The following is a 25,271-nucleotide window of genomic DNA, read 5'->3' as shown; positions in this document are numbered from 1 at the left end:
ATATTGCAGGTCTCAATTTATTAAAAATATTGCAATTATCAATATTATTCTCAAAATTATTATTAATTAATTTTTTTTTACCTAGAACTGGTTATATTATCAACATAAATTTTTACCTAGAATTGGTTATATTATCAACATAATTTTTTACCTAGAATGGGTTATATTATCAACATAATTACCTATTATTATGCCATTACTTAACTATTAATACATGTCATTACTAAGTGTCATGCTTTTAATTAGGGGCAATCAAAGGAATTAAAAAATACAATAAATTTGGAATAATTTAAATATCAATTTAGATGTTATAACTATTACTATTTTTTTATAATAATCAATATTTAATTGAAGGGAAAAAAAAACAACAAGGCAACAGCTTAATTAGTTTTATTTTAAATTAATTTTAAAAGGTTTTTATTTAAAAATACTGTAACTTATTCTAATTTTATTTTACCAATTATAATTTAGTTATTATGTAGTAAGGTTGATACCTAGAGCAATACATTTTTAAATTTCGTTTATAAACTTAACTTTTATAAATATTTAACACTTAACTAAATGTCAATTATTAAGTAAACTAAAATTAAAAGAACTAGATTGGAATCAGATTGGCTGATTGGGTTTACTGTTTTTAACCCCATACTTTTCATTTATCACAAAATACCAAAATTACAAAAAAAAACCTTACAGTGGTTTATTTGACACTTTTTGCAGACATTTGACTGCACTTATGAAAAATTTCTATATGCGGTATGGGAAAATAATATATGGTTATAACATTTTTTTAGCTCAATTTTTCAAGCTTTATTCTTAAAAAATTCTCCTGAAAACAAATCATAACACTAGGACACTTAAACAAAACACTGTAAAACACACTAAAAAGTCATCAATACATTTTTCTCAGATAATTATACATGGTCACAATACATGTTTTTAGCTTAATAATTCAGGCTTTAAAAATACTGCAAACATAATCATAATCATGTGATTAAGAATACTAAAATCACAAATAAAAAAATGAAAAGAAAAAGGACACTGTAAAGAACGTAGCTGTAAAATATTAGTGTATAGTATCAGAGAACATCTTTAAGATTTTTTTACCAATTGTAGTTTAAAAGTTGGTCTTAATTTGTTACTTAATTGAGTCTTGTCCTTTAACTGTACCTGTTCCTAAGTGCTCCAAAAATCTAGCTAACCTAGTTTTTTTTCCTAGAACATCAGTTTTTTAGAATTTGATCTCTTCATCTTGTTTATCTGCTTCATATAACTTGGAATCTTTTAAGAAGTCAGTTAATTGTTATCTTGCTTTAAAAACTTCATCTTTTCTTTTCCAGTTAACTCCAACTCTAATAGTGGTTGCTTGCAGCCTTGTTGAAAGTGAAGATGTTTAAAAAAAAAATGTTTAGATTATTATATAACACTTAGTATATTTATTGGGTGAATAGAATATAGACTTTTAAGAAGTCAGTTAATTGTTATCTTGCTTTAAAAACTTCATCTTTTCTTTTCCAGTCAACTCCAACTCTAATAGTGGTTGCTTGCAGCCTTGTTGAAAGTGAAGATGTTTAAAAAAAAATGTTTGGATTATTATATAACACTTAGTATATTTATTGGGTGAATAGAATATAGACTTTAAATACTGATCAAAGTTTTAGAGCTGCAAATTATGATTTATGTGACCTTTTAAAAGAACATTGTGACCAAATACAAACAGTTTGAGATGGTTTCATATTAAACACACACATTAAGTATATGCAACAAATATTTCTTGACATAAAAAGAGGATGGAATCATTTTGAAGGAATTAAGGATTATGACATTCGACAGTCAAACCACAAGTCAAATTACCTGCTCAATATTAGATCCATTCAATCACAGAACACATATCAAATCAAACAGACTGTAGGTTAGTTAAAAAGTATGGCATGCTTCATTCCACAATTCTGAGAGCAATGTCTACTGGAAAAAAATGTTTAACTATATAAACAGGTGTGTTAGAAGCTAAACATCTTGCTTTTATAATAATTTTACTGGGTAAGTATTATTGTAAAGCTGCACAAAATTCTTGCTTGTAGTTGGGAACTGAATGGGAAAGGAATGATTTAACTGATTTGAAATCTTGGAGTAAAGAAGGAATAAAAACTAATAATGTCTTAGATACTTCAGAGAAAAACTTTCAAGAAAAATCAATTGATCAATGTAGACAATTGCTTGTCTACATTGACAAAGACTTACTGGTATCTGACCCATGACACCAATGATTTTTTTTTGAAGTTTAAAAAAAAAAAAATTTTGAAAGCCAAAAACTCTATTAGGGTTTAAAGTGTTTTTTCTTTCCAACTTAGGATTGCTGTAACTTTTTAAACAGACAAAATTTTTAGACTTACAATTTTTTTTAAAGTGTTTTTTTATATAAAATATTTTAATTTAAGAAAATCAAGAGAAGTTTTGATTTCAAAACATTCAATAATTTTTCCTCCAACCCTTAACCCAGCGCCCCTGGGTCAAGTAAATTTCATAATAAAATCAACACCAGGGAGCAGAAGAGAAATATAGGATTATTTCATATTTAAATTAACATACACTGAGGGGCAGAACAAGAACTTAGGATTATTTCATATTAAAATAAACATACACAAAAGGGCAGAAGAGGAATTTAGGATTATTTTATATTAAAATGAATATACAAAAATTTTGACTTTATGCTAAAGCTGAAAGTTACTTACCAAAAAAATCCGGGATTTGCTTTTTAACACTCGCTTGAGAAGCAATTAATTAGTTATTTAACTGACATTTTAGAAAAAAATAGTTCTCAACATTTTTGCAATTAGAAAAACAGAATCTATTATCTGTTAAAATTATATGCAAAAAAATTCTGCTTTTGAAAACATTTGGATAAAATTTTAAGTATAAAACAGGGACTCACAATCATCTTTCAGTATTATAAAGTCCTTCAAATTATGTTTGGGCTAAAAGGTTCTTGAGGGATAAGCAACTAATTAATTTGAAGTTTTAACTTGAAGATGATTGGTCACAAAATAATATGCTATCTGTGCAAGGTGTTTTAAATGCAATTAATGCATATTTAAATCAGAATAGTATATCAAAAAGCAACATGGTGGTTCATTTGATGAAAACTATGGTGGTAGTTATTCATATTAGTCAAATTTAATTACTGAGTTTAGTTGTTTAAATAAAAAATTTCATTTCAAGCAATATGCATGGAGCTCACGGTGGCTGGTGAACTTTAATTCAGATAAAACCCAATTTTTTCAGCTAATTGTTATCGCAATTTAGACCTTCCTAATTCATGAACAGTAGTGAGAATTATCGTATCTTCATCTTCTAGGATTAACTCTAACTTCTGATCTTTCTAGGAAACCATATATTAAATCCATTGCAAAATTAGCATCTGCTTAGGTTGCTTCTCTTAATCACACTCCACACGTTATTACTCTAGATTCTATTCTTTACCTCTATAAATCTCAAATCCGTCCTTGTATGGAATAGTGTTGCCATACCTGGAGGGGGTTGGGGGTGGTGTGGTTTCCAATGATGCCTTTTCTCTTTTAGACAAGGTGCAAAAACGCATTGTAAACATAGTTGGACCTGCTCTTGCAGCCAACCTGCAACCATTATCACATCATCATAATGTTGCTTCTCTTTCTCTTTTCAGACAAATACTATAATGGGCACTGTTCTAAAGAGCTAGCGTCTCTTGTACCATCAACTAAAACTCATTCTCGTGTTACTCGTCATTCAAATGTCTCATCCTTTTACTGTGGCTGTTCATAATTGTTATTCAACTAGTTTTTTCCCTCAAGCATCAGCTCTTTGGAATTCGCTTTCTTCATCTTGCTTTCCTGATTCATATAATTTGCAATATTTTAAGTTAGCTGTCAATCATTATCTTGCCCTATAAACTTCATCCTTTCTCTTCTAGCACCTAAAATAGCTTTGGCCTTTGAAAAAACAAACAAAAGAACTGTAAATTTTAAGTTGTTATTCAGTGCTCTTCAAACAATTTCTTGAACCAGTATGAAATCAAAAAAAGCATTTTTTAGTTTCTTATTTATTAAAATATATTTTAAATGCAAGGGAATCTTTAACTTATTATTGTTTGAAAAGAATTAATGAATTTTTTTAATTTATGATTTTTTTTCATTTACTGGTAAATTTCCAATTTTTAATAACTTACCCATAAATTTAAAAGCTGGCAAAAGTATAAGCAAATGCCATAAGATTACTGGAGATGAATGATTAAAATTTTAAAATTTTTCTGTATATTCTATATAAATATCACCAAACAATATCATGCTTCTTTTTTTTTTTTTTTGCTTGAAGTGTCCTTTTAAATTTTTTTGTTTTGTTTTGTTTGAAGTGTCCTTTTAAATTTAAAATTTTTTCAATATGAAAACAAAATTTTATTAGTTTATAGCAATTAATTTTTTTTATTATCTACTAATACTAAGCTCACAATATACTCCTTGATGAAATTTCATTCTTAGTCCACTATCTACTTCTTGATGACATTTTATCCTCAGTCCACTATATATTTCCTGATGACATTTCATCCTCAGTCTATTATCTACTTCTTAATGACATCTTTCTGGTATACAGTGTTTGGCAGCAATTTTCAAACTAATTTTCGGGATGGTTTTGTTATGTAAATAAAATTTTTCGCAATTTGTTTTTGTTAATTAATGCTCAATGACCGTCTTAGATTTTAATAAAATAGTATATAAAACACATTTTAGTTAAAAGTTTTACAATGGAAGCCAAAAGAACTGAAGTTTTAAATTTGATTCACGTGGGTTTGTCAGGTCGTAAAGTGATTTGTGTTCCTGGAGTATCTAAAACTACATTTTACAAAGTGTCACATCATGATGCTATGAACCATTGCTTCTAATGGAGAGAAATCTCCACCAATCTACATCAAAGAGAGAGAAAAAGTTTCCTCTGATGTGTATATAAGCCTACCAAAACACTATGTGGTGCCATGGCTGAAGAAGACATTCCCAGAAAACAATCGCATTTTTCAACAGGACAATGCACCTTGTCATGGATCCAGAAAAACTCAACAATATCTTCAGGACAATATGGCTAATTTCTGGCCCAAACACTTTTGGCTATCATCCAGTCCTGACCTTAATCCCCTTGATTATAGTGTTTGGAGTGTAGTTGAGAGTAAGGCTTGCAAAAAGGCCCACTCAAGTGTCAAGTCACTGAAGTCATCAATTACCTGTGCTTGGAACTCAATGTAAAGGGATTATATAATAAGCACCTGCCAATCCTTCCGTCCCAAGGCAGCGATCAAAAAAAAGGAGACTTAATTGAATGTTAAGGTGGAAAAAGTATTCACCTTTAACTTTTCTTTTATTAATATTCCATGAATATAATTTTTTAGTGATTTTAAAAATTCATTTTGATAAATGTTCTAAAAAGTTCGCAAATCGCTGCCGCACCCTGTAAACTTATTTAAGAAATGGTAAAGAAAGTTGTTAAAAATCATTTTTCTAAATGATTAAAACTTTAAAATTCATTTTTATTATTATTATTATTTCTAATGATTTTAAAGCTAGTAACTAACTAGTAACTAACTTTATAATTCCAAAACACGAATCAAACAAGACCGCTGCGTGAAGAAATGTTAGTTCCATAAAAAAACATTTCTTAAAGTGTCCTTTTAGATTTAAAATTTTTAAAATAATATAAAAAAACTATATTAGTTCATAGCAATTAAATTGTTTCATCAGTTAATTTATTCATTATTACAATTACATCAGTTAAAAACTTATTAAAAATTGGTAAAGAAAATCATTTTTCTAAATAATTCTAAAAATTATTTTTATTAAGTTACTGCTAATGATTTATAAGACACCTAGTAACTAGTAACTAACTAGTGAATTTGTATCTTGTAACTAATAAAACCTAGTAACTAATTTGTAAAATCTAGTAACTAACTAGTAAGATAACAACTTCTATAAAAAAGTACATACCAGTCCCACTGACCATATTTAAATCAGGATAATCATTTAAAGCAATATCATCACATCTTCCGTCCTTAAGTAAATAATTTAAATACTTTAATGTTAAATTCCTAAATACTGTAAATTATGTAAAATTATAAAATAGTAACTTGCTGTCATGACACATAAAATATGGGTCAAGGGGTAGTTTATTTCACACCTTTATTTTTATACCTATTTATCTATTTTCTATTTCTTTACTTAAATGTTTTTTGAATAAATTGTAAAAAATAATCAAATTAAACATTGCTCTTAGAGCAAAAAAAAATTAATAAACTTCATTTGCATGCTTAGAGCTCTTACTCTGTTTATTTATTTCCAAAGAAAAAGTCTTAATTGAATAAAAACACCTTCATACTTTCAAAAAGAAAATCGTCTTTTTAATGTTCTAGACACTTTAATGTTCTAGACATAGATAAACTTTATTAATTGCATAAATATTAAACATTAATATCTCTCTAACATAGACGACATGACATTTCTCATGGTGTTCAAATTCAAGGCTTAGAAAATAAAATACCAACCATTCATCAGGGTTTCATCAAATTTACAAAGCAAAGGAAGACCAGAAAATGGGTCACAGGGAATTAAGTATGTCAAATCTGCCTCTTAATACAAAACAATTTTGATTTTTTTTAATCTGGGCATATATATTTATAGTAAAAAAATAAATATAGCAAAAAAAAAAACATAAAATAAAGTTAAATTAAGTTTTAAAGTTTTTGCTAGCTACAGGCTTTTTTTTTTTTTTTTTGCCTCCACAGCAGCATGTTCTGGAGTAGCTGGACGGGTTTTTTAACTTTTTTTAAATCAAGTTTCAGATCATAATCTTTATCTAGACTATCCGCAGCTTATTAGGACTAATTACCTGAGCACATTAATAACATAACAATCTTGACATATGTGCAACAAATTTATACTAGTGTTTTAGAAATTTTAAGCTTTCTTTAAAATTCTCTCCTTTTTGTTTGTTACATTGTATAATATCTTTACATATATAATGTATATAATATCTATAATACCTCAAAAGTGTTTTTCTCTGTATATTAAAAAAGTAAAAAAAAAATTAAAAAAAAAGAAAAAGTGTCAGTGGTAAGATTTAAACAATGGCACTTTGCTTTTACAGCTCTGCTGTATGACCAGCCACACAGGCCTGTTGTCTGACAATGATTTTAAAACTATTTAACAAACAAAAGACTTTATAAAACAGAAATGCTATAGATTAAAATTAAGGAGATATTGCCACAATGCAATTTTCAAATGAAGTAAAGCTGTAAAACTTGAAAAATTTAACAATCATTTTGATTACATTACATAGTTTGAAGCTTACATAAGTTAGATATTTGCATACACTTTTGTTCTCATTTTTTAATAAAAAAGTGCTGTGACTCTTTCTTGCTACTACTTCGATTGCAATGGATGCCAAGAGTTCTGACTCAAACACACTCGAAAGGGCACACCAAATAAAAAGATGCTTAAAGTTGAGATAAAAAAATACAACTTAATAAGAAATGTTTAATCCCTGCAAGCGTAAAAACAAAGAAACTGAAATGGTTGCAAACTAAGATTGATACAAATCATTTATAACAGAAAACATAATGTAAAGTGGACTGTTGTATTTGGTGGAATATATAAATAACATTTATAGTGGACTGTTGTACTTGTTGGTGCATTAACTCAAAATAATTTGTTTAATACAATAACAGTAATTAAATAATGAATTTATTTCATTTAAAAAAAAATCTGTAATGGTAGTAAATGGTAACTATGGTAACAGGTGCTTTGTTCTAAATGTACCTCCTAAATTTTTAATTAATAGAATATTTTTTAATGGAATTACCTGACTCAGTTTTTCTTTTTCACAAACTCTAACACGCTTCACTTTTTTTATGATTTTACCAACTTTAAAAGTTTTCCAAAAACCAGGTAATAGTCCAATTACAGTTGGTCCTACAAATGGCCCATATGAAACACCTAGATAATAAAATTAACAACAATAAAAGTGGTAATAACATACAAAAAAAATGTGTATATAAAATAATAACATTTTTGATGATAATCCAGCTTTCACTGACTAGAAGGTAATACATAAGAAAATCATCAGAAACATAGTTAGGCAGAATAACTATGTTAGAAATAGTAGAAAACCAGCATTTATTCTTTTGTTTAAGCAAATAAGTACCTATATTATTAAATAAACATTTATGTATATAAAGTAGTACTGCAGTAACAGTCATTAAAAATAACAATGCATTGTGAGAGACAGCATTCATTAAAAAGAACTGGAACAATGCACTGTGCCAGATTCAATATACATATTGAAGAGAGTATATAACACATCGCTCAATAAGTCCGTAGAATGACATATAGATGGCAACACAAATACCGAATCCGTATTGTTTTTAGAAAGTACCAACCTTCAAACGATATCTGTCAAAGTTTCATGACAATCGGACCATTATTTACCAAGTTAGTTTGTGAACGATTGAATCAACTTTTGTGAATTGAAAAAAATGGAAAAATCAGAATTTCGTGTGCTCATTAAGCATTGCTTTTTGATGGGAAAAAACACGGTGCAGACCAAACAATGGCTTGATAAGTGTTATTTGGACTCCTCTCCATCGAGGCAAATGGTTGAAAAGTGGTTTGCTGACTTTAAACGTGGTCGTACAAACACCGATGATGCTGAACGCTCCGGTCGCCCAAATTCGGCAGTTACTGAGGAAAACATCAAAAAAATCCATAAAATCGTCTTATCCGACCGCAAATTGAAATTGAAGGAGATTGCCGAGGCCATAAAGATATCAGAAGGCAGTGTGTTTACAATATTACACGAACATTTGGGTATGAGAAAGCTTTGTTCGAAAAGGGTGCCGCGTTTGCTAACACCGGACCAAAAACAACAACGAATCGATGATTCTGAAGCATGTCTGGCACTATTTCACCGAGATAAAAAGGAGTTTTTGCGTCGCTACGTCACAATGGATGAAACATGGATCCACCATTTCACTCCTGAGTCAAATCGACAGTCGGCTGAGTGGACACCAGCGGGTGAAAGCCGCCCAAAGCGCCCAAAGGCTCAAACTTCTGCTGGCAAGGTTATGGCCTCCATATTTTGGGATAGCCATGGTATATTGTTCATTGATTATTTTGAGAAAGGTAAAACGATCAACAGCGAATATTACATGGCATTATTGGAACGATTGAAGGCTGTAATTGACGAAAAGCGACCGCACATGAAGAAGAAAGAAATTCTCTTTCATCAAGACAATGCACCGTGTCACAAGTCAATGAAAACAATGGTAAAAATGAATGAATTACACTTCGAATTGTTGCCCCATCCACCATACTCGCCTGATTTGGCCCCCAGCGATTATTGGCTGTTCTCAGATCTCAAAAGGATGCTCCAGGGAAAGAGATTTGGATGGAATGAGGAGGCCATCGCCGAAACTGAAGCATATTTTGAAGGAAAAGATAAATCGTTCTACAAACATGGTATCGAAAAGTTAGAGAAGCGCTGGAATGACTGTATCGCCTTAAAAGGAGACTATGTTGATGAATAAAATCAAATTATGTCAAAATGTTGTTGTTTTATTAGCTATCCTACGGACTTATTGAGCGATGTGTTATATCTTAATCAAAAATTATGTAATCTTTAAAACTATTTAATTCATTTTATAACTTTTAAATGGTTCAATATACACTAAAAGTTATACATATATTTTTAATTGTACTATACTATCCATCCAGTTGGAATCATGTGACCCTATTGCGAAATCAAAAGTAACCATATTGAATTGGGCAAAAACAAACTATTCTTTCTTAAACACGAAGTCAAGAAAACGTTATTTAACAATAACTTTATGTACTACAATTACTTTGAAAGCTAATCAAAAGAAACAGCAGAAAGATTTCTGCAAAATGTAAGTCTTTTAGGTGGTTTTACTTTATTTTTACATACTTTTAAATTTCTTTTCAATTTATTTTAAATTTCTCATTGCTGTCTACATATTATTTTGGTTATTTTAGGGTATAAAAAGAACTGATATTTCGATATTTATTTACAAATACTAAATTAAGATGTAAATTAAAAGTAACCCATCAGTAATAAAGTGTGCTGCACAAATATAAACATTAAAAGATTTAGGAGACCTGCTACATGCACTACTATCAACAGCACAATTTATCGTATTCAACCACTTTCTTCATCTTTAGGAAGACTTAAATTCTAGATTTTTTTAAATGTTGTTAGTGCAACCTACTGCACAAAAACTTTTTTTGAGAAAAAAAAAGGTTTTTTTTGGAAAATTTATTCAACAAACCGCTACTGATTTTTTAGTTTGTTTTCCCCCAATTCAAGATAGTTAATTTAAAAACAATGCTTTTTAATACAGAATGATGTCATGCCAACTGGATGGATTACAAAATAATATAAAAGTGTTCAATGTGTTCAAACTAAGTTCTCTGCTTCCCAATATAACAAAGATCATTATTTTATAGTAATAAACATAAAGACATAATGTTCATATTTATAATTTAATTGTGATTGAAGAGTTTATGACGTAGTATATAATGACAAATTTATTACAGTATCAGCATGGAAAATAATGGCCAGTAAACGGTCAACAGCTGCATGAAACGACTTAAATTGCTCCAAAATGAGTTCTTGCTGGTCATGTTTGACCAGCAAGAACTCATGAAAATTGAAAAAAAAAATCAGAGTTTTGAAAAACTAAGTTTTACAAATCATCATGATGTAATTTGGAAAATGCATTTACTAAAATTTCATGAAATCATTTAAATTTTATATAAGGCTTTAAAATAGCCTTTTTGTTTACGACATGGTACTTTAATTTGCTTTGTTGACAAATTCATGACATAAACTATTTCTTTTTTTTTTGGTTCACATTTTTAAATTACTTTCATTTTACTGGTGGTTAAAAACCTCTTTTTCATGAATGATTGAAGTTCTTATTGATGTTTTAATAAAAACATTCAATATATTATTTTTATAATAATATAAAAATATACAATATTTATAATAATATAAAAATATACAATAATTGATGAAAACATATTCTCTTTTAAATGAACTTAGTCACTATTTTTTTTTTTTTTTTAAATCTTTTTTATTTATTTTCTTGTAAGTTTTTGCTGCAAAGGTAATAAATGAATGAATGATTTATAGGTAAATTTAAAATTTTCTGTAATAGAATTCTTAAAAATATATATCTTTGATAAAATCTTGTTTTATGTAACACTATAAATTTTTGTAGTTAGTGTTTCATAAAACAACTGTCTTCTTAGTACTAAGTATCAAGTTTAAATAGTAAAAAATTTCAAATAAGCAGAGATTAAAAAATATTTATATCTCTGCTCATTAAAATGAGATATAAAATTATTATTTAAAATTTTTGCATGTAAGTTAAAACATTTTCTTTACTGACTGTCCTTTTTTTTTTTTTTTTAATTTAGTCATTTCATTTATTTTTTTGTAGCTTTTTCCCGCCAATGAGAAGCATTGCAAATAATGAACTATTTTTAAATAAATTTTAAATTATTAATTGCACCTTTACTAGTGATGTTCCATCGGCTAATTCCGATTGTGGCTAATAATAGGTTTAATGTATTTATTTAAGAGTATTATAATAATATTAAGGATTTAAATTACATATTTAACATGTTCCTATTCATCAGAAGTGATTCGACCTACTAGCATATGCTATTGGTAACCAGCAACCAATTAATCGGCCGATGGCATCGGTTGATTAATTGACATTGGCCAATGCATCGGTATTGACTATTAAGCCAAACTAAACAGGTGCATAGGCACACCTTATATATGCAAGTTGCATACCTAACATTAGGATATTAACTTTATATACATACATTAAACTCTATAATTAGCCTTAATCGGCCTTTGCCGATGGCACATCACTAAACTTTAATAATTTTTTTTTCCTTTTTATTATTGAATTGTAATAGAAACATTAAACGCCAACCACCAACCAACCCGTCTTAATAAAGGCGAGAAAATTAATGAACTTGCTTGAGGTTTAAAAATTAATGAACTTGTGTTTTTTGTGTGTTTAATTTCAATTATGAAGAACTATTACTCAGATGAAAATTTAAACAAAGAAAAAAATAAAAATTTTGACCATAAAAAAAAAAACAATCATCAACTTCATGTGTTAGCCAGTCAAATGGACCACTTGCCTTATTTTCCATGTTGCAGTGTAGATGACTTGCGAATGTTTATATTCTCATTTTCAAAAAAACATGTGTGAGCATACTTGTAAAGAAAAAACAATCAGAAATTTTGCTTACAAAGCACAATATAATAAAAAGTTTTAACTTCACAATAGCAAACTTGGTTTAGTTATGGTTTTACTATAAATGTCTAACTGGTGTATAATAAAAACCAGCTGGGGCAGTTTGTTTTTTATCTCTTGACTGGGTGATTGTGTATCAGACAGATTACTATATCAGAATAAATTTAATCAGAAATTTTAAGCTGGTGGCTATATTCTTGCTGACAGAGTTCTGATTCCTTTCATTTACTACTGTTATTCAACAACTATTGTGTTTTTTTATGTAAAATAGTAAAGCTTTCTATACCAGCTTGAGTTTTAATTTGCTATTATTAATTCACTACACCAAATACTCAATATTAAAAATGCTATTAGGGAAACATAAAAAATCATAGCTTTTATGAAAGACTACAATTATTTGAACACAAAAACTAAATAGCTTTCTAATGTTCCTATACATAAGTTCATGAATAGAAGAATTTGATCTATAAAATGTTTCCCATTAATTATATGACTGTGAGGATCACTCAATTTATTAGATAATACCATGTTGAATATTAGATAAACATAAAAAGGCTATTAGGGAAACATAAAAAATCATAGCTTTTATGAAAGACTACAATTATTTGAACACAAAAACTAAATACCTTTCTAATGTTCCTATACATAAGTTCATGAATAGAAGAATTTGATCTATAAAATGTTTCCCATTAATTATATGACTGTGAGGATCACTCAATTTATTAGATAATACCATGTTGAATATGAATGTCTTTGATAGTTTTAATATGAGCATAGTTGATAAATGTAAATGTATATAATCAGGGTGTCCAGCAAGTTTTCATGTTCATTTTCCATGACCTTTCCCTAACTCTTATAAAAGTTCCCTGACTTTCAGATGAAAAATCTATCAAAAATTCAACATACATTGCAATAAAAAATCTCACATAGCCCTTAACTTTTACCCAAAAACATATACTTGTTTCAAATATGCATTGACTTTTAAATTAGGATGTTATTATGAGACTTCAAAAATACATTTTTTGCAATTTTAATTTGATTGCCAAAATAAAAAATATAAGTTATAGTTTGCAACTAAACCAATCAAAATTGTGAATGATTTATTTGGAAAGAAGAGTTTTGCATAATTGATTTAATTTCTTAACTAGCAGGATAAAATCTTTTCATAACCATTTAACACTTTTTGTACTGTACTGAACTTATTTTATTCCAACACAAGTGTAAAGTTTTTAAAAATTACCTAATTTTTTTACAATACTATGAATTTTCCAAAACTAGGTCTTTCTCATTTGCTGCTAACTTTCCTACCATTTTCTATTGATTTGTTACTACTTCTTATTGCAATTGGCAATATTAGGTACCTCAAACCACTGCACCTCGGATTAGGGCTGTTCAGTATGGTAATTTTTTTTCACAACATAATTAATTGAAGTTTTTCCCATTGCACAGTGGTCCATGGACCTTGTCATAAATACAAAAAAAAAATTTGTTTTGTAATTAAAAAAAATTAAAAAATTAAAATATTTAAACTTATAGGTTATGTGAAAACCAAATTTAAACTTTTAAGGTCCATAATTCAAAAAAAAAATTTGTCTAAGGAAGGTTTGAAATTCAAAAATTGAAGAAATTCACATATTTTTAGGCAAAAATCGGTCTACCAACTTTCATACATGCTCACTCCAGTCAATGTTATATATAAATCATTTTTTTTTTAAATTCTTATAAAATATGCCAAATCAATAAAAAATAATTTAAAATATACAACTTTATAAAAAAGGCACAATTAATTGTATGTTTAAACATTTTTTATTATAAATTTTTTGAAAATAAAACTTTGATCAACAAGGAAAATTTTTGCCCAGATTTGCCCACCCTAAAATTTTTTGCGTTTGAAAATATGTTGTTTATAGAAAATTTTTGGAAAAGTTTTGGCTGCTTTTGTTTGCTTTTGTATCTATAGTGTCAGTCCAAACATGATAAACTTAAACTAAAATGCGGCTCCTTCTCTCATTTCCGATGTTTTTTAATGAGTTTCAACAGTGATAATGAATAGCAGAATATTTTAGTATAAAAGCAAACCAGCCAAAACATAAATAAAACAAATAAACCGAATCGAATAAACAAAATAATCAAAACAAATAATATTCAATATATTTAATGGTGAAACCAATTTTAAAAAGGAGGAATAAAGAAATTTTTGATCACTTAATCAAAGGAAAGAATGAGAACAAATATAATAGTTTAAATAGCAAAAACCGAAATTTGTATAATGATTTCTCAATGTTATCCGAACTACAATCGGATGAGGTTAACCGAAAAATTTATGAAAAACTTTAAAAAGAAATGGAATAAGACAAGTAGACAAAAAGGAAGGTTTATAAATTGTTACAATTGTTATCTAGTTTGCAATATATGCGGATTAAATCCTGAAAAAATGAATGACTTCATAATTGCTTACAATAGACAACCAAATCGAATGTCTTTGGATCTTGGAATTCACTCTCCATTTCTGGATTTGTTGTTTTGAATGTCTGTTATATATTGGACAGAGAAGAAGACCAGGATACAATGATTGCAGATTTTTTCATGCAAATACTCCTGAAAAGAAAAAAATAGTTGCAAGTCGAAAAAAAGGAAATTCATGAAAAACTTAAAGATACACTTGGACTTATTGATATACCAAAAAGTGGTAGCTCTGGTACATCCAATGATGGAAACACAGCGAGAAGGGCATTTAGAAGCCTTGAAACATTTGCTGAAATTGATATGGATCTAGTTAAAAGATTTTTCATTATTCTTTGTGTATTGTCCTATAAGCACCCAATTGATCCGGATAAACTAGAAATATATTGCAAAGATACATTTAAGACATATGTAGCACATTTTAAATGGTATCCTTTGTCTGCTGGAGTGCACAAGATCATTGTCCAAGTTGTAAGAGACAAGCCAGTTCCAATTGGCCTCTAATCTGAAGAAGCCCAGGAAAGTAAAAACAAAAATTTTCAAGAACATTTTACATGAAAATTTTCTAGAAAAATTACAAATGAAGATATAATCCAAAAATTGCTTTGCTCATCAGACCCCTTTATAACTTCTACGAGACGAAGTTCTGAATCAAAGAAGGAATTTGCTCTTCTAGCAGAATGTTTAGACCTTCTTTTGTAATTTCCTTAATACAATTATATTCTTTATTTTATTCTTAATTGTAGTATTAATAATATGGGTTCTAAATAGATTTACTTTATTTAAAGAAATCTGTAAAAAGCTGCATGTTTACAATAGCACATTTATTTTTCGAATAGGGATGTGACACCTGTTTCATTGTTGTTTTTTAAAACCTCAAACCCTTTATAATTATGTATTTTTAAATAGCTCAGTTTAGTAAATAAAATAATAATATAGAAATATTTAAAAAAAATTTACTTTTATTTATAATCTCAGTGTAAAACTAATACTAACCATTCTTTGTAAGTAGTCATATGTTTTAATGTGCTCCCATATGCATAGAATATTCATGTCTTGACTTTTATAAAATATTTGTGCCTGATAATTTTGTTCATTAATCCAGGAAGTCAAACTATAGAAATCAGTATCAGTCGTGGTCAGAAAAGGCATGCGATCGCACTCTAAACTTGACCACGCATGTAATTGTTTTTTTTGAAAGCTTGACCACGGCTTTTTAGATATTAAAGGACTGAAAAAAACTGACAAAGGAAAAAAAACTTAAACAGGCTAAACTATTTAAAAAAGAAAGAAATCTTAAAAAAAGAGAAATAAATGAAAAAAAAAAAAAAAATCTATAGCTCTAAAAAAAACAACTAACTTAAATCTGAAAAACTAAAACTCTAATAGAAAATTATTTTTATTAATGTTTTGCAATTACGTTGAAGTTGAACTCGTCCTTGGTTTAATGAGTTTCCAACTTTTTCTTTATATTAGGAGAACAGTAATTAAATCTTTTTTTCTTTTTTTTTTTTATGTGTAAATAAAAATAATCATATCATTAACTTTATTTATTTATATATTTTTATATATCAATCAAAAAAACAATACATAAACAAATAAAAATAATAATAATATAAATAATTTTAATTAAACATTGAAAGAAATAAAAAGATTTTTTTAAATTCTCCTAAATATTTATTAACCTTTTAAAACCAACGCGACGAACTATAAAACTTTGATCTTTTATAACATGTTTGTAACATTAGGTAAACTCTTATAAATATAAAATATATTGTTTTATAAAAAACAAACTTTTTTTAAATCATCAAAAAGTACTGATAAAAAAAAGTTTATTGAAATGCATTCAATGTCATCGATGTTTATTATATTAAGAATACAAATTGTTTTAAAAATATTGCATTGATCATTAAAAAAATAAATTGATAATAAAAGTTTTTTTAAATATTCTATGATAATTTATTTAATGGTGTTTTGAAATTTTATTTAAAAGCGTTTAGCTTAGTGTAAAATAAATTTTATTAAAAATTTTACATAGCATAACAAAAAAAAATTGAAAAAAAAAAAAAAAAATAACTTAAGTTTTCGACTGTTAATATTATGGATTCAACAAAAAGTTTATTAAAAAAAATTGTTTTCGTTATTGGTTTTAAATTAATTGTACAGAGTTTTTTTTAAAAAGATTTATATTCATTGTAAAAATACACTTTTTAACAATATCTTTTGATAACTTAAATGTTTTTTATAGTAAATGATCTTTAAATTCAATTTCTTGCTTTATTACCTTATACTTTATTTAGCCCATTTTTCAAATGTTTTCAAAATTTTAGCCATGGTTAAGTTGTCGCAAAAAACAAATAAATGCATTGTCAGGAATAGAGTGCGATTGCACGCCTTTCCTGTCCACGACTGCAGTATTATTGAAAATATTTTAAAATTTAGATGCAAAAAAATATTACGCCATGTGTCCTTGGTGTGTTATTTTAGAGTTTGTTTAATCTACACATTAATATTCATAATATTCATACCATAAATCATGTAAATTATTAAATTAATTTAAATATTGTCATGTAACTTGTGTCATATGCTGTGTCTACTTTTTGTCCTTGGTGCTGTCCTTGTGTCATATGTTATGTCTACTTTTTGTCCTAGGTGTGCTACTCTACATGTTTATGCAATCTATCACGATGTAATGAATGTGTAATTTGTCCTCCAGAGAATATTTAATTAAAAGGTGTTCTAAAAGTAGTTATGTTAAAATAAGTATGTTAAATGTAACGACGCTATGCGTTCATGGTGACGCTATGTGTTCATATGTCCGGCACATATGAAATTTATTCATTTAAACAAAAATTTGTCATACATGCTGGTGACTATTTATAGTTAATAGAAAGTTGAAAATTAAATATGAAATATGTATCACATGTTATTATTCGTTATTTCCTTATGCCCTTGGTTTTGTGTTATTGGTGGGTCCTTCAGAGGTATGACAACCGACATTACAATGATAGTTATTGTTGGCTAGGGTATAATGAACATTCACAGAAGACTTTAGTTTTTTAGCTTCAAAACTGGCGAAGATAATGTTTTTGCCACAAAAATATTTCTGGACCACTGTGCATTGAACTATCATATTGTAGTTCAAAAATATTTTTTACTAAATTTTATCATTTGCCCTAGAGGTCCTTCATAACCCACAAACATTTGGCAAGCACTTAATATTATAAGAAAAAAAAATTTCAAAAGTATATCAACCTGGTGCTTGAAATAAGCAACATTTTATAAAAAATTTAAAAACTAGATTCGTTTTTTATAAAATCAACTTAGAAATACATATTATTAGGAAACTTATTAGAAAAGCTGTGATGCTGCACAGAAAGCCATATATATAATCAATCAAACTTCACAAGATGTTTTAAATTTTTTTTAAAAAGTATAAAAAAAATATGAAAAGCACTAAACAAAATGTTATCATGTTAATATTTATCACATACATTTACATTTATCAGATAATTACTATTAACATTAATTAGACCTTATTTTTATTATTGCTATTTATATTAGATCATATTATTGCTTCTAGACATGCTTAGAGTTTGTAAGTAATCATTATTTATGCCATTGTTTGCACTTGCTATTTAAAAAAAATGTTTTTGTTTTTTTTAAATAGCTCATAAAATTTAAATTTTATTAAACATTTTTAATATTTAAAAAAAAAAAAATTATAATAATGATTTAATGACTAAACTATTTAAATTTGTTAACAAAGTAACAGTGAAAGCGAATTATTCTATATAATTTGCTAACGATATTACAGAGAAGGAGAGTATTCTGTATTATAAAACAATAAATGTTTAAATGAGATTTTTAAATGTTTTTGAATAACCCAAAGTTTGCTTTTGATAAGTAACATAATATTGTTAATTAAAAGGTTTTTATCAACAATACAAACATATATATGTGCGTGAGCGTTTGTACAACAACTTTCAATAGAATTTATCTAGAATGCTTTTTAACTGACTTTATTTTCATATTTTCTTATTTTTATGATGCATTTTCATGTTGTAATTTGTTAAGTTATGTTAAGCAATCGCGATTTGCAAAATCTGGAAAAATATCTGGTCTTCAAAATTTTAGTTTTTGAAAAGCTGTGTACTTTGTGTTCAAGAAGCAAATTATTATAAGTTTGTTAGCGAAAAAGTTATGCAAAACAAAACAAAACAATAAACTTGCAAATACAAAAGTAATAACACTCTAGTCACTAACTGCATTATAAAAGTAATAAAACTATAATATAATAAAACTATAATATAATAAGTAATTTATTATTTTTCCTTATCAAACGCTGATTTTATTGTCTTGTGGTAAAAAGAACTTTTTGAATAAAAAAATTTACTTTTGAAGTATAGTATCTGCTATAAGCAAACAAAAAGAAAATAGACAGCAATGTATCCAGGCCAATTTTGATACCGGTATGGGCCCTCAAATTTCTGCCCAAACTCAATTTAAAACAATTTTATATTAGCACCAAGTTAGTCATAACAACAATTCTTTATAACTTATTGTCTTGCTGTTTTGTGATAAAACTTATTATGATAATTACAAAATTGCTATCAATGTCATTTAGAAAAAGCAACATTTAATGACTTTTAAAACGGATTATAAATGTATTTTAAGTCAATCAGAATGCATAATTTGAACTCACGTAGATAAAATATAGAACATGTTATAATTGGATTAAAATGTAAACGCCCGTTTTGATTAGATTAAAATATGAAACGCTCAGCATTTTATACTTTTAAATAAAACATTAGTTTTTTAAAATACTCTTAATATGAGTTCTCTCCTACGCTTATACTTTCATAACTATAATTTACAGTGTGAATATTTTTTTTATATAAATTTGCTAATTTATTTACTTAAAGTTACAATAAATAAATAAAATAAACAAACAAGCTGTGATACAAATTACAGTGAATAGAGTCTAACAACAGTAGATGTCAGACTGTAACAGCTTAAACAGACTGTCGCATTAAACTAAATGAGCTTTAAACTTTTTCATTTCAAATAACAGCAAAATTGTTTTAAAAATATTTTAAATAATAAAATAAATAAAAGTTTTTAAAAACATAATAACATTATAATAATCATGGCAAAAAAAATTGGATTTAAAAAGTAAAAGAACAACAAAAAAGATTTTGAATGAATTAATACTTTGAATGATTTGACCTTGTTATGCAATAAATACACTATGTAATAAATCTTTTTAGTCCATGTAATAATAAAATATTGTTTATTAAATGTTATAGTGATTGCTTGCTAATGAAATGTTATAGTTGACACTTATAGAAGCAATAAGGAAATAAATTTGATTTTATGAAGAATTGTATTAGTAAGAGAATAAAGCATGTAAATAAAAACTATCAGGTAATTGACGTTGACGTTAAAGCCGTCATGTTGTAGTAAATGTAACATTATTTTAGTTATTTATTTATATTTTTATTTGGAAAAACCTAAAATACTAGGGCAAGGAGATTATATATAAATTTTTTAAATTTGTGTTCTGAATAAAAAAAAAAAAAAAGGTCCTCTAAATGTAGACAGGATTTTTAGACTGGTATGCCCAAATTATTTCTGGATACGCCACTCATAGAGTAAAGACTTGGAACAAAGAAGCTGTTATCGATTTCAAAACGATTGTAATAAATTCAAAAGTGTTATTTAATGAACTTTATTTAATGTTAAGTGGGTGAAATAACTAGATAAAAAGTGGGTAAAAAACTTTAGCTTGAAAAGAAGAGACAAGTCTATAACATGGTGTTGTAAATGGAACTGATTAAGTTATAGTATAAGCTATGAGTCACTTTTTTTTCTTTTAATAAATTTTTTTATAAAAAACATTCATTAGTTAAAATTGATTTTTAACAAGCAGTAACAACTATTTAAGTTAAGAGTTATTAGAAAGCAATGAAAAGAATTAAAAGACAAGAAATTAATTGTCAAAAGTCTTGAAACTATAAATTATATAAATCAGGAAAATATGAAGACAGAGTTTCAACAAATTTATGTTTAGAAAAGTTGCAGTACACGAACAGTTACAGCAAAAAGATGAAACTTTGTAAAATGACAAGTTAGAAAGCATGAGTTTTGGTAGATGGAACAAAAGAATCTTAATTTTTCAAAATAAAGAGTTGTTATATTATAACAGTTGGACAGCATGGCTAGATATATGGCTGATTATATAGATATATAGATATATAAGATTAGCAAGAAGAATAAGGAGTAAGAAGAAGCATTTTTAATAATGGTAAGAAGTAAGAAGAAGCTAATGGTAAGGAGTAAGAAGAAGCATTTTTAATAATGGTAAGAAGACTGGATAATAGTTAGAGGGAAAAATCTTTACAGTTTTTAAAATTGATGCAAATTTCAAGCAGGTATGAAAACACAAATTAGTTAAGAATTTAATAAATAGCTTATGGAAAATAGCCAAAATTCATTAAAACTATTTGATATGTCAAGAGCAATAGCTGCTTACATCAAATAAAACCTGTTATAACAATTAACAAGTAAGCAGTAGAACAAGAAATTTTGATCTCTTGTTCTACTGCTTGAAAATCCATATTAAGAGTAAAATGTGAACAACAAATAATTGAGTGGATTCATTACAAAATAAATAGGCGAACTGATATATAAGTTTATGCCCAGAAGTGACATGTGTTTGCAAATCAAAGGATAACAGTAACACAAATTCCTTTAAAAAGTACAAAGAGCAACTATAAAATCTGTCAGAAACTATATGAAACAGTTGCTAGATCACTTTCACTAACACCCTTGAGACAGGTGTCACATTTGCGAGTTTTTTTTTTACAGAAACTATTCCATTGCTGTAACTTTATGAGAAAATTAAAAACCCTGGATATGATACTACTGTATTATTTTATAACAATAATCCTATGTTTGTTTATAATAAAAAAAATTATTTTTATTAGCTTAAAATGTGTTCTAAATTGAATTTTTTTAATTTATGTAAACATAATAACAACTTTTTACCTTTTTGCTTATCATGACTATAGCCGTTTACAAACAGACCATCTAAAATTAAAATCAAAACAGACTACATAACTACTGAAACAAACTTACATAACTACAAAAAAAAAAAGTAATGCTTAAATAAAATTAAAAACAAATTTAGATTAAATATATCTTTAACTTTGATAAATGTATTTAATTTCCACTTATTTTACAAAACCAGCTTGTTATTTCTCCGCATTTATTCAAAAATCAAAAAAAGGTTTGAATATTATTAAATGTTGAAAGATAAAAAATTTTATTGGTGTTTATATTCTTTTTACAGAACAAAATTATCTAAAATATTTCAAAAGTTATAAAAGTTTTAGTAACACCCCTTAAGCTAATAATTTGAAAAAACAACAAGAAGCCATATGTCCACCTTAAAACAGCTGTGAAGAACTTCATAAACTATTACAAAATAATTAAATTGCTAAATACGTTACATTATTTCACAAATCAACTCAAAATAAAAAATACCTGAGACATAAATAGACTTGAAGTGACCAATCCATCCAGTTAGATTTTCATAGTTATAATTCGCTACTTTAAATTCGTGACATAAACCCAGTAATTGTTTTTCAGAACAAATAACAACTTGTTTTGTAGCAATTTTACCGATAGATGTTACAGTCAAGCCAGCAAGATACGCTTGGAGAGTTATATATTTACCAGGTACCCCAAAATACTGAGCAATACAAAATCTTTGATTTCTACAATTTAATTTTAAAACAGGGGTTAAATTAATAAAAAATAATATAGTATAATACACATAAACATTAACTAATGTGTTATTTGCAGAAGCTATTAAATAAACAAACTGAAATAATTAAATAATAATAATACTACTGTATATACTTATATACTTTATACTTTAATTCATTTGAGGAAATTTAATGCGTATTTTTTCATTCTTATTTTGTTTTTGAATTTACAGTTTAAAATGCATTGACAAATTTTCATTAACCTAACTATAACAGTAATTAAAATTGAACTAAAGATCTGAGTGGCTGTGGCTAAAGTGCTTGCTTTATAAGCAAGAGATCCAGAACTCGAAGCCAGCTCTGGGCATATTTTATCATCAGTAAGGAAGGAGGCATGAACTTCCTAGTTGAATGCTCTTCCGCAGTGCTCTATGGCAAGACTGGTTAGGTCTTCTTAAACACCTAAAAAAAAACTACACACACAAGAGAATGTTAGTACTCAACTAACTTTTGCGTTTGTATATAACACAAAAATAACTTTTATTTAATTCGTCTTGTATGTGGAGATAATGAGGAGAAGATATCAAGGGGAGACATTGAGACTACTAGATCTAGACTTCTAGATTAGTCAAACCAATAATTAATAAGAAGAGTTTCAAGATTGCACATCAAAACATTACAAATTTATGAATTTTTATTAAGTGCAACTGATCAATTCCAACTCTAAAACACATATTACGGAATTAACTTTGTTATTAAATAATAATGACTATACAAATATATACAAAAATTATAAATCTAGTTAAGGTGGAGGAGAGACAATATGCCTAAGAAATAAAATTAAATTTAGTAAAAGTTTTAATTTAGAAGAAAAAAACCTAGAATTGGATTGGTTGAAATTTTTGTAAACAAATGAAAATACTTTTTTATATTAACTTTTTATTGGTCACCGAACCTAAATCCTTTGACGATTTCGTCAAAGGATTTAGATTCAAATCTTTATTATTTATTTAAAAACTTGTTTCAGTTATGACTTAATAAAGTGGTGATAACTATTGGTGATTTAAATACTGAAATTTTGGTAAAAAAATGTTACAAGTCTTTTTTTAAGTAAACAAAAAAGTTTCTTATATATACAATTATCCATAAAAAAACAACGAAATTCATAAAATTAAAAAAATTCTATAAAATTATCTTATCTGCTTAACCCAAGATTTTTTGATTTGATGAATTTTCATTAATTTCAAGTTCACACTCATTTTTAGTTCTAACTCATTTTTAGTTTTGTAAATTCCATAATCATAAAACAGTTAAACTTTCCCTGAACACATTATGTTATTTTTGAAATGTTGAAAAATGTGTGACTTTTTATTATCCTTGAAATGCTCACCAATAGCCTGAAATAAACATTTTTAATGTAACAAGCACTACACTTTGCACAAGTAAATTTACAGACAACCTTATTTTCTTTAGGCAAATCATTTCAAATTAAACTTCATGTGACAAATATTGTTATTAAGAAAGAAAAAGACAATTTTATAATATAATAAATTCATATTTAAAGTGATAAACTTTAAATATGAATTTATTATATTATAAAAACAGCCAACAAGGCTGCATACAACCACTATTAAGATTTACTAAAAAAAGAATAGAGTTATAGAGCAAGAAAACGGTTGACAAAGACTTAAAAAGTTGAAGGTTGTATGAATCAGAAAAAACACAAAGATGGAAGAGTTCCAAAGGATTGAGGTGCAGCGAGAAAAACTAGACGAATAAAGTTTTTAGAGCATGCAGGGACAGATACAGTAAAAGTCAAACAAGAATGAGTTTTGGACAGATACAGTAAAAGAGTCCAACAAGAATGAGGAAAAAGGCAAAGGCTTAGAAGATAGACCAAATCCAACAATGTTTAAAATGCATTTTAAGACCTTGTCTAGAAGAGAAAGAGCATCATTAGAAGAACCAGCCCAAATATGACGAAAGTATTCCATACACAGACAAATAAGAGATTTATAGAGGTAAAGAATGGAATCAGTAGAGAGAGAAAATGGCAAGCATGATAAAGAGAAGCAACCTTAGCAGATGCTAATTTAGCAATTGATTGTATTTATGGTTTTCATGAAAGGTCAGTTGTAAATGATTATCCTAGAAAACATAAACTCAGTAAGAGGGTTGCCATTCATTAATATAAGAATGTTGACAGTACTGCAACAAACAAAAAAAAAACAAAAAAAAAACCCAACAAAACTCAGTTGTTTGAAGTAAACAACTGAGTTTTGTTGGGGTTAAAATTTACAAGCCACTGTGAGCCCCAATCAGTTACAGAAGTAAGATCAGATTCAAGATCAACTGCCTGCCCAATTTCCAAGCGATCGAAAAGAGAAGACTTTTTGTCAAGACAGGAGTATAAAGTTGAGTCATCAGCAAAAAGAGCTACTTGATATGTAAGGTTGTCGAGATAAGAAACAAAACAGGACCAAGGATAGAACTTTGAGGTACTCCAAAAACAACTGGAAATAAAGAAGGGTGTTGGCATTCTAGGATGATTTAAATAAAGCCTCCATCTAATGCACAATAAAATCTTTCAGTCAAAGCAGTTAGCAAGTCAGCCGTAGAGCTAGAGGACCAAAAACAGTATTGATTGTCTGATAGTAAGTTAATTGGCTCGA

The 25,271-nt window shown here is 27.3% G+C and overlaps 1 protein-coding gene across 1 annotated transcript in view; it reads right to left on the bottom strand.

The window, feature by feature from the left end:
- LOC136079510 (uncharacterized) overlaps positions 1-25,271 on the bottom strand; it is a 101,493-nt gene that overhangs the window by 14,436 nt on the left and 61,786 nt on the right. The window contains exons 6-9 of the mRNA XM_065795249.1: positions 22,376-22,608; positions 21,878-21,919; positions 7,873-8,006; positions 6,003-6,066 (exon numbers count right to left, since the gene is read on the bottom strand). Coding sequence (XP_065651321.1) covers positions 6,003-6,066; positions 7,873-8,006; positions 21,878-21,919; positions 22,376-22,608 — 473 coding nt within the window. The remainder of the gene's footprint in view (positions 1-6,002; positions 6,067-7,872; positions 8,007-21,877; positions 21,920-22,375; positions 22,609-25,271) is intronic.

Source organism: Hydra vulgaris, chromosome 04 (genome assembly GCF_038396675.1).
Source record: "Hydra vulgaris chromosome 04, alternate assembly HydraT2T_AEP".
Classification (NCBI taxonomy): Eukaryota; Metazoa; Cnidaria; class Hydrozoa; order Anthoathecata; family Hydridae; genus Hydra; species Hydra vulgaris.
Note: the sequence above shows the minus strand (reverse complement) of the source record. Positions and strands in the feature narration are given on the sequence as shown.